The sequence below is a fragment of the Priapulus caudatus genome, unplaced genomic scaffold, assembly GCF_000485595.1.
Source record: "Priapulus caudatus unplaced genomic scaffold, Priapulus_caudatus-5.0.1 Scaffold528, whole genome shotgun sequence".
Taxonomy (NCBI): domain Eukaryota; kingdom Metazoa; phylum Priapulida; class Priapulimorpha; order Priapulimorphida; family Priapulidae; genus Priapulus; species Priapulus caudatus.
In genome coordinates, this window is record NW_014577589.1 from 234,112 (window position 1) to 245,631 (window position 11,520).

The 11,520-nt window shown below is 45.7% G+C and overlaps 1 protein-coding gene across 1 annotated transcript; it reads left to right on the plus strand.

Annotated features, from left to right (window-relative positions):
- Window positions 1-529: 529 nt before the first annotated feature.
- On the plus strand, window positions 530-10,710 carry LOC106811335 (transcription factor kayak-like). The gene is made up of 4 exons (XM_014814917.1): window positions 530-616; window positions 6,822-7,593; window positions 7,886-7,993; window positions 8,222-10,710. Exons 2-4 carry the CDS (start codon window positions 6,859-6,861, stop codon window positions 8,369-8,371), a joined length of 993 nt encoding a protein of 330 aa, XP_014670403.1. The 5' UTR covers window positions 530-616; window positions 6,822-6,858; the 3' UTR covers window positions 8,372-10,710.
- Window positions 10,711-11,520: the final 810 nt, after the last annotated feature.

The following is an 11,520-nucleotide window of genomic DNA, read 5'->3' on the forward strand; positions in this document are numbered from 1 at the left end:
CGCTTTCATTTATTATCTTCTATTGTTCTTACTTCTACACGTGATTGCATAGTAAACTATCTCACATACATTGTCTTATTGCTATCAAGCAATGTAAACTTCTATATGATAATAGATGTTTTTATTTTACAACACGCAGGCACGCACGCACACGCACGCGCACGCACACACACACGCACTCCAATGACTTTGGACATTGACATGTGGTTTTGTGCTTTAATTATATTTCCTCGCCTATATGGTGTATATATACTTGCCACATAATTCACATACTTTAGTTGTGATTATGGATTCCTGCTCGTGTGATATACAGGTTATTTGTAAAGGCAAACCCACAACCCGCTAGCTAGCCAATCGCGTGGTTGTTTCCCTCCAGGTGCGCGGCATGCACGCAGGTAAATGCAGACGCGCATGCGCAACGCGGATTCAGCGCGAGTAATGTCTAAAAATAGCCATGACATCAGGATGACATCACGCTCGCGCAGTCCGCAGGCGCGGCAAAATAGTTTTCGCGCAATTGTGCGATCGATGCCTATCTGTTGAGGAGGTTGTCACAGGCAACCGCGTCTCCGAGTCCTTCCTAGGCGGCACATGAAACCGGCACGGGAAATTCGAGGTAGGCGATATGTTAGACGTAATAGTATTGTTATTGTTGTATAAACGTTATCTAGCGTTGCGTTATACGAGCAAATAGCAGGGTTTCTGCATGATTTATAGTAAACGTAAAAGTTGCACCGTAGTCGGAGACACAGATATGTATAAACGGTGATATTTGATTACTGCTTTACTCTGGAATCTTTAGCGTGCTTTAAAGTAGCGTGTTTCTATTGAGGTTTAATCTTGCAGACTACAGCAGAAGGTGCAGTGCACTTAGAAGGGCCCAAGGATAGAGAACATGGGTCCCAATAAAACCAATGTGCCGAAACATAACCCTAACCCTAATTCTAACCCTAACCCTAATCCTAACCCTAACCCTAACCCTAACCCTAACCATAACCCTAACCTATTATATTGATATAATATTATATTTATATTGATGTAAATGACATTGGTTTTATTGGGACCCATGTTCTCTATCATTGAACCCTTAGAAGTATGTTTCGATGTTGTAAAATGATATACTTGCACTCGTTTATCCGTTGCGACCTTCTCAACGTGTGGGTTTAGTTGTAGACGGCGGAAACGGGAGAAGAATCGTATCGAAATTAGAGTTTAGAAGGGAAGAAATTAGAATGTCTAGGTATAGTAAAGATTGTATTTTAGTAAGACGATGTCATTGTGTTCTTGTGCGTGATAACATACCTATCAATGATAGAGTCAACGTGAATCAGTTTGGTTTAGAATTTCACTTACTTTACGATCGTTTAGTTGAAGCACAGCAAAATAGGCATTCTTACCCCATATGTTTAAAGGAAATAAACTCATTTTACTTTTTCATCGCATTTCTAATTTCGAGGAGGTATGTCAACGATGGCCGTTTTGGTCGAAAAATGTCAAATATGCACTTTAGACGCAGTTTTTATGTTAGTTCTGGGGGATTTCGTGTTTTTTCTCGAGGGAGCGTTTATTTGGTTTTGGCGCCCATCGGCAAATCTTATTTGCAGCGTTTGTCTTTGAATATTTCGACGGACGAACAAATAATAAGAAAAAAACACCGGTATGTGCTTCCATTCCGAAGATTCTAGAAACCGAGGCAAATGTAAATGCTGGCCCCTCTGTAGCCGCTGTCCTCTTCTCTCTACGCGATGACTGTCTTGGTTTGTTTGGCTCTGTTTGGGTCGTGCGGTATGCTTGGTGATGCGGTGGTAGACTGCCGACACACAGCGCGCGCGTACGTGTGCATCACAGCGACTAGCGGAATCGATTCCAACGCACGCGTGCATTCATTATGGTCGGGATTTCGCAAAGGTGAGTAGCAACTCGTGTTTGGCCGGAGGCCGCGAGCGGAGTATAGACTCGCACCTCGCGAGTTCTCTCGCAGCAGATACTGCGGCAGGTGGTCCTTATATGAATATATGAATCGAAGTATGCGCCAGAAGTCCGTAGATGCAAATTTTAGAGGACTCAGAATTAAGTGTTCAGTTATATCGTGCGTCGCACGAGCCGAGAGTGATCCGGGGGCGACAGAAGGTGAAACGGACAGGTATAATCCATCCACAATATAAGTCCATTAATTGTACGATCAATTAAACCTCATGTAGCCATTATTTTAGTTGTGCGAGTGCGCGCGCGTTTATGTGCGTGCGTGCGTGCGTGAATGCACGCGCGTGTGTGTTTGTGCAGTCTATGCGCTTACATAAAGAGTTTTTTTTGCACTCTAAACACTATTCCAATTGAATTTTAGTCACCTATCAATATATAGGCCCTACTTCATTTCTTGTGATTATTCACATTCGAATAGCTTGCAGTGAAACTCGCCGGCATTTAACCGATGTCGTATTTCCACTGGACGGTACTTCCATGGTACTCTAACGCCTCCAGGGAAGAACATGATTTGGACTTTACTTTGTTAGTTTGTGCGTCGGCTTAGCATATCGGCGCATATTATTCTCCCCTTGCCTCCTCACCAATGCATGTGATGGGAATAGCGCAGAGGTGTCTCGTTATAGGGTTAGAATTTCTGAATCTGGTGTTGACTTTATTATCTCGCCGAAGTCCTAAGCCATAGTAATCACAGATATATCTCCCCATCGTTGCCTGTGTATTGATGAACGGTACTCGCGGCACAAATTAGTCATCGTCCACGATATTCTATCTCGTTTCGAAGGAAATTAAAGCATGAATTTAGTGGAGTCGCAGTGCGAGTTTCCTTGCCGATATGTAAAAGAACGGACTCAACCCCCTGATAAAATTACACTTTTTTAATTCGGAGGATTGATCTAGCTGTGTTGATGCCCACTGCATGATAGCTGAATTTCTCACGCCTCGTATAGGGAAAACGGCCGCATTTTAAATACCACACGCGTGCTTTCATTATAACAAATATACAAAACAGAAACTAGTGCAAAAACGTAATAGGAATTAATTCAGACGCCCACCACATGCGTGTGTACGGGCGCTTTATGTACGGACGATTACTGTAGTATCTACATGCACATTCACATACACATAGACACATTTAAACACACACATATACATTTACATTTATTTGTCCATCAATATATTACTATTTCATTATTAACTATAGGTGAATGTAGTAGATAAGTGTGTAGGCCTACAGTAGTGTATTTGATACGTGGGTGTAGTTTATGCGGTCACGCAGGATTTATTCATATATCTGTTATACAAACATACAGGTAAACAACGACGGTTCGAGTACTAGATATAGCCACCTGGCATTTAGTTTGATCATAAGTGTGTATTTAATACGGAGCTATGCAATCGCAGAGTCTTAATTGGCCCCAGAGAAAAAAGAAAAGAGAAAGTCGTGGCACCAAATGCAAGAATATGGGAGATGCGCGCGAGTGAAAACGAGAGGGAAATAGATAAGCTGAAGCAGAAGGAAACATAGAGAGAGTGACACAGGGGGAGAGAGGTGGACACACGCACACGCACGCACACACACACACACGCACGCACACACACACACACACACACACACACACACACACACACACACACACACACAGCACCGCGCGCCGCGCGCGCAGCATGCACGCACGCACGCACGCACGCACGCACGCACGCACGCACGCACGCACGCACGCACGCACGCACGCACACATAAATAAATAAATAAATAAATAAATATATATATAGAGAGAGAGAGAGAGGGGGGGGGGCAGAAGAGTTGAAGGAAGAGAAAGAGTGGAAAGGAAAAGTGGGTAAAAACAGAAATAGTGTGTAAAGGGGGTAGACGGTTGCTCGCAGGGAGATACAGAGAGAGTAGAAAGACAGAGAGAGAGAGAGAGAGAGAGAGAGAGAGAGAGAGAGGGAGAGAGAGAGAGGGCGAGAGGGAGAGAGGTGTTGAGGAAGAGAGGAGGAGGGCTAGAGGGGGGATAGAGGGAGTGAAGAGCAGATTCTGGAGTAGAGAGAGGGAGAGAGAGGGGAGAGCGGGGCGGATGGAAAGAGGGCGGAAGGAAGGAAAGAAGGGAGAGAGAGAGAGAGAGAGGAAGCGAGATGAACGCAACAGAAAGATAAGCTCAATAGAACCGCGCGGGGAGTAAATAATCAGTAGCGTTACGCAATATACCAATCATACCAAATAATACCAATCATAAAAGCGCGCTATAGCTCGCACCGGCCATAAGACGCGGGCGCTCACACCATCCGGTGTATAGATGTATGTTGCAGCCCAGAATGCTCGCTGTGCTTGTAACGCGACGCCACGCGTGAGACGTGGCTAAATTACCCCGATTCCGGGCGGCATCATACTTAAACGTTAGCGTTGGAAAGAAGGTGGGGGGCGTGCATGCGAAAACAGGAAACATATTCTATATAGGCGTACAAAGATATTGTTATAGGTCTAAATGAAGATAATCTAGATGTCGCGATCAGTAATGTATTTGCGTAATAATTGCAGTTGATTGATCCAGTTTCGTTTTGAAGAGTTTACACATGTTTCATTGATGTTATTAGAATGCAAAAGTAATAAGTGTAGATTTCGTTTCGCGAGTGCTTAAGGGTAGAGATATCACATATTTGAACATCAACAGATCGCCTCCGTCTCATTGTGTTAGACGTAATGTCATTACGGAGGTTTTGCTTCATCTTTAATGAGGATTTTCTGTGAGTTTATGAGCGAACCCTCCACGTATACCACTAGAGTGCTATACGCGCTAACCACATGTCAGCTGCGTACCCAAGCCCAGCCTCGTAAAGCGGCATCAGCTCAGCTCGGCTACGAGTGATCCCCTCCTCCCAGGGCAGACTATTGATCTTCTAAAATGGGCCGATTTTCTCCTACTTAGCTTACACATGTGTTTGCCCACACGATGAGTTACTTTGCTATGACTCATGCGGCTTCCGCTGCCGTGTGGAGGTTAGGTGAACTTTTTGTTTGCATGCAGTCAGTGCTTGTCGCGTGGGCCGATTCAACCAATCGCAAAGTTCACGCTCTTTCATTTACTTACGAGCTAAGCACATCATCATAGAAAACGTATTGCCGACGAGCCTAATTTGTACGAGAATTATTCGTACAACTCGACATGACGTGTTTGTAAGCTGCTGTTTTTAAGCTGCGTTTACACTATCGATTTTTGTCAGCAAATCGTACCGATTTCAAGTGCATTCCAACTAATCGGCTGAAATTCGATTGTGTAAGTCGAGAGAGAGTCGATCGAGAGAGTTCGATCGAGAGAGTTCGATCGAGAGTCGGAGTCGGACTCAAGTCGCCGAGTTGGAGAAATAGAACGTGTTCTATTTTGCACGACTCGGACGATTTGCTGACAAAAATCTATAGTGTAAAAGAAAACGTGAAACGTGTTGTACGCTTATTATATTATTGGACTATTTACGAACATCCTCCTACACAAAGAAATATGCGCAAACGCACGCACGCACGCACGCACGCACGTACACACAGGCACACACGCACGCACGCACGCACGCACGCGTACATACGCACGCACACACACGCACCACACCCACACGCGCGGACATACGTACACACACATGCACACGCACACGCACACGCACACGCACATACAACACAAACACGCACATACAACACAAACACGCACACGCACGCGCAGACGCACGCACACACTACCACCTGGAGTACAATCTATCATTTAACATAGTATCAGGAGTGAATAATAATAGATTATTATTAGATCTATATTCATAGATAGATCTATTATTATTCTCTCCTGATAGTATCATCATAATGCAATAATATGTATTATGAGCTCTTGATATTATTACGCTTTCTGTCAGAATTATGCGCTTTCTGTGCATATTTCCGCGTATATATACGTATCCACCGATTGCGAATCGCCCGGGGATCGAGCAGTTATTTATATAAGCACAGTAGTATAAAGTCTTGCATAAATCTTTTCCTGGTAAATAGTTCCTGGTACCGCATAAATCATTTGTATATGCTAATAACATAGCTACATAGTTAGGGTGTACAATACTATAGGTTCATATATGGGATACATATTATGGTTTTCGGAAATATTGTCTGGGAATAGATGCGTTGTATAGGCCGCAAAGCACGGTAGATATATCTATGATGTCGCCTATGCTCTAGTACACCCAAACAGGATGGTGTCTAGGCATCTCAAAGCTGGGTTCCGGAAACGCCAGCCAATAGAAATGCTGCGAGGACGCAGAATGGGAATTTCCAACCTGCCCGTGCGTGGCACGGATATGCGGGCGGATGGCGTGGTTAAACAATAATTTTTTCTTCATATTATATGATATGCAAGCTGATTGATAGAACTATGCTCATTACCGTAGCAGTCAGCTGAGCGCAGTTCACATGATAGGTGTTTCTTGTTAGGTGTGAAAATCAACAGCTAATGGGCTTCGAGGGACATTTAACGAGTTCGAACGAGATACACACACGCACGCACGCACGCACGCACGCACGCACGCACGCACGCACGCACACACACATACACACACGCACACACACACACGCGCGCGCACACACACACACACACACACACACACACACACACACACGCGCGCCCGCGCTGCACGCACACACACACACACACACACACACACACACACACACACACACACACATATATATATATATATGTATATATATATATCGTTGGTGCATGTTGCAAGTAAACATCCAAAAATCCATCTATAATGCTGCCATGTTTGGGTGTCGCGTGCGCTCACCGGTATTGTCACCATTTCAGACAAGTGCGCCCGTTTGACGCGGTCGTAACCTCGTCCATGATGATGCAAAATGTCGCCGCCGAGCTTGACTGGCATAGTCAACACCTGTACGAACACGCAGCCGACCCGATCGGTGCCAGCTACTTCTCTGCCTATGTGTCACCCGAGGCTTACGTGCATCCACTGGGACATATTCAGCACACGAGCATGCAGCAGACAGCAACGCCGTCACCAGTGCCGCTATGCGGTCAGGCGACATGCGATCGCGGTAGCGGTGCAACCGATCCGCCGACGGAGTCACGCAGCGTCTACGACGACACTCTACTCTCCGGCTACTATCGGGAGTCATCCGAGTTTTCCTCGGAGGCACCGTATTCCGCGCACGCTCCAAATGTCGATAAGGCCCCGTACTGCAACTACGGCGTAGACACCAGCGACGGCGGCGGCAACCTGTCACCGCATTCGCAGCGCACCTTAGCGTCACCGCTGTCGTACAACGCGTCGGCGGGTGAATCGGCGTGGAATTACGGCGCGAGGTCACATCCGATCGCTGTCCCGTCACCGGCCGCCATCTCTCCCGGCTCGTACGGCAGCGCTAACAGTAACGGCAGCTGGTCAAGTGTCGACGAGGAACTGTCGGCTGCCGAGCCGAGGTCGATAGCCGCCGAGCAGATCGATCCGCAAGAGGTGAAGACGTTCATCAGCACGATGGCGAAGCAAACCCTGGCGGAGCAGATTCGCAACAGGTGCGGCAACATCGTCGTCGAGTATCGCAAGTCGAGCGGCGAGCACGTAAGTGAACGAACGAATTAGTGTAAGACTTGTGCACGCGCGCATTCGCACGCACACACGCACGCACATACACGGTGTGCGCGATTACGTGGGCGCGTGTTCTTGCGCGCGCGTTTGCGTATGGGTATGTGTGAGCGTGTGTGCAGGAGCAATTTTGTGGAGATATAACGCCATTTTAGTATGACTAACATGGAACATATATGCGGTTCAGCTTAATATAAGGAGTATCATTGACCCAATTAATTGGTCATAAACGTCACATTATAGCTTACACTAATGTCTGCGTACACAGTTGACACCCGCTGATGAGCTACGCCGTCAACGCAGACGGGAGAAAAACAAAATGGCTGCGGAAAAGTGTCGAAAAAGAAAACGAGATGAGCAGTCCGCGCTTGAAGAGGTAGATATATATTTAAGCAAAAAAAATCGCCGATTCGTACCGTCGCTACAGATGCGCACTTGCAACGATGTTTCACTGCAATTTCTAATTGATATTTGCTACAAAAGTATATACACTTCAGTGTTCGTGCTCTACTTCTATTCGCTGCTCTACTTCTATTCGCTGCGATGCGCGTTCGAAGAACGCGGCGAGTATAAGCATTTCTGAATATCTGCTGTTTGCACGCAGAGAGAGAAACTGCTCGGCGAGGAGAACGACAAACTACAGGAGGAGGTGCGCAAACTTGAGAGGATGAAAAACGAGCTGAGCCTCATGCTACACAGCCATCTCCGGGAATGTCGTCTGCCGCGATCATGCAGCAATATCGCTACCGGTTGACAGGGCCACCTGCATCGCTCCAACAAGCGTATCGAATTTTATTTTCACACACTCGATGTGATGCACTCGCAGTGTGTTTGTGATACGCGACCAACTGCCCAAAGCTCGGGAGTCGTTGCCTGGTCACTATGATAATTAATACATGAAATGTAATTAATTAGGTCGTTATTGATCGTGGTCGAACGTTTACAGCGTTGCTCTCGGGAACCCACGCGACTACAAGATGACGAAAGTGAAAATCGGAGAATGGGAATGTCAAGTGATTGTGGCTGCTTAATTGGCGGTGCGTTAATGCCAGTGCGCGCACATGTATACGTACATGCTTGAGGGCGCACGGAAACTTGAAAGGGTGCGCTGCACTGAGATATAGGATGGCTGGCTAGTACGGCCGGTACGGGTGCCTGGTACGGGGGCATTTCAACAGACATGTATCGTACGATTTCTGATTTTAATGAGACCGGTGGTCGACAGGGTCATTGTTGGTGCCATTTGTTTGTATTAACATAGAGGTAATAGGTAGTGGTGCTAGCTAGTGAATTCTTCATAGTGCCTCCGTAGTGTGTGAGTGCCTAGTATGTGCAAAATTATTGAGTTTAACTGTGCAGGGCGCTTGCAATTATCTGTTATTGCGGTTATTTTTATTTACAATTTCACTGCAAATAACACAGAGGTCAATGATATATTCTTGATTCACAAATGGTTGTTATTTTATATTCAGTATAAGGTCGTTGGGGCGCTGGCACTCGGCAAAATCGCTGGAAGATTTGCATCGAGTCCCGTCATTTGTACTTTTGTAAGTCAGATTTCGTGCAACATTGTAGGCTACAGCGTTGCTTATGCTGGACTAAATTTCATCAACATCGTAATTTTCGATAGGTAGACTTCGCTTATATATTTATCCCGGGCCCAATTAACATGATCTCATTCGAAGTAACCTGTTTTGCTGTTGTAATTTTTTTCCTATTTATATGTATATATATATATATATATATATGTGTGTGTGTGTGCGGGTGGCTATGTGTGTGTTTATGCGTGCGTGCGTGCGTGCGTGAGTGCGTGCGTGCGTGCGTGCGTGCGTGTGTGTGTGTGTGTGTGTGTGCGTATGCATGTGTGCGCGTGTGTGCGTGCGTGCGTGTGTGTACTCACGTTATTTTAGGAGGAACATAGTTTGTGCGTACTGAATTTTTTCACTAGGAATGTCGTTACGGGCCTAGTTAATCGAGCGCACCGTTCTATCTTTGCGAAAGCACCCAACGCACACGTACAGTTGCCTAGAATATTGAGGTTTCTTTCGTTTTGTATGTGCGACGATCCAAATGCGAACGAGAATTTTTTTTAGATGGTTTGTCTTCTCGTCGCAGCATGTGAGTTGCTCTATATTTTTATGCGTTTGATCGAGTCGTTACTACATTCGAATGCTTGGGGGGTATATCCATTTTCCAAGGTTTGCTGTCATGAGTTTTGATTAGATCAGCTATGTGTGCAATAACTCTTCCGATACCCACATCCTACCTCCGCATCCAGACACACATGCATGCATGCACGCACGCACGCACGCACGCACGCACGCACGCACGCACGCACGAACGAACGCCGGAACGCGTGCAGGAACATACATGCCACGTGTAGGCCTAGTTGTTACGTATTACGTCTAAGTTAAGCATTGCATTTTGTATTGGGGAAACTCACCTGTCCAACTGAAGGTGACTACACTTCGCTGTGTATTCGTGATAATTTCCGCTGATATGTATTAATATATCATATAATATGTATGATATATAATTAATATATATAATATAATAGGTATATAATTTCTTTATTACTCCTTATATGGGGCATAGACCATGTTTGGTGCTATGAGCAATTGTGTATTTCCTATGTAGGTTAATTAGCACCGAACGTCTATAGGCCTACACCATCCTGATTGCGTTTGTCTAAACCAGCTAAATAATGTTTTTATAAGTCAGCTATAGTAACATAAAAGAAGCCATAAGGACTTCTTTCGTCGTCACGCCTACCTCTTATATCAGAGAGATCAGACTATTTAGTAAGGAGCTGGGTTCTCATATATTTAGCCATGTTCACATTTATGCATTTATATTCCGATTGTAATATAGATATTTCTGTTGTAATTTCTTTCATGACATCCAGTTACAAGGCAAATTCATTACAATAAGCCAGTCTGCTTTCTGTATCCGCGAATTTTTCGTCTGTATCGTATTCCTTATAAGTAAAACTCTCTAAATGTCATTCTTCGTAGGCCTACCAGTTCTGGATTAAGTCAATTTCATAATTGCACTACGTTATATCTAAAATAAAATATATCTGATTTCCCTAAATTATGTTCATAGGCTCTTTAAGTAATTTGTCAATAACAATTTATATTTTCGTATGCCACGACGAATGAAATATTTAGCGTGTTGCGATGTGTGTGTGTGTGTGTGTGTGTGTGTGTGTGTGTGTGCGTGCGTGCGTGCGTGCGTGCGTGCATGCGTGCGTGCGTGTACGTACGTGTCTGTTCGCGTGCGCGCGTGCGCGCGTGCGTGCGTGCGTGCGTGTACGTACGTATCTGTTCGCGTGCGTGCGTGTACGCACGTTTCTGTTCGCGCGCGCGCGTATGTGCGTGCGTGCGTGCGTGCGTGTACGTACGTATCTGTTCGCGTGCGCGCGTGTGCATGCCGGCGATGGATTGCTACGTGGCAGCCGGGGCGGGTATTCCGCGGGTGAGATCATCGCGGCAGCGATGCTGGGGAGCATTAGTCATGCTTCTATTTATGTGACTGAGCCATGCACGCACACCGCGGTCCTAGCAAACATCGCTGGCTGTGTGTACACGGTCGGGACCACGGCGAGTAGCAAATCTAACTATGCGCTATCGTTGGTCGGCTGGGCCGGGCGAGGGTGACGGTGAGAGGAACGGAGGGTCGATTGATTGTTTTTTTGTTTAAATTTTACCCAACTAGTTAAAACGTTTCTTAGAAAACCGAGGGATATTTTCATATCTGGCGCATGTTTTCGGGAATCGATGGGCTGCGTCGCAACAAGCACATATAAAAAGTGATAGTAAAGTGTCGTTGATGAATATGCCCGCGGTAAAACGGTGGCGCACAGTATAAACATTTCTGTTTATCACACCGGAACTTCTCGTA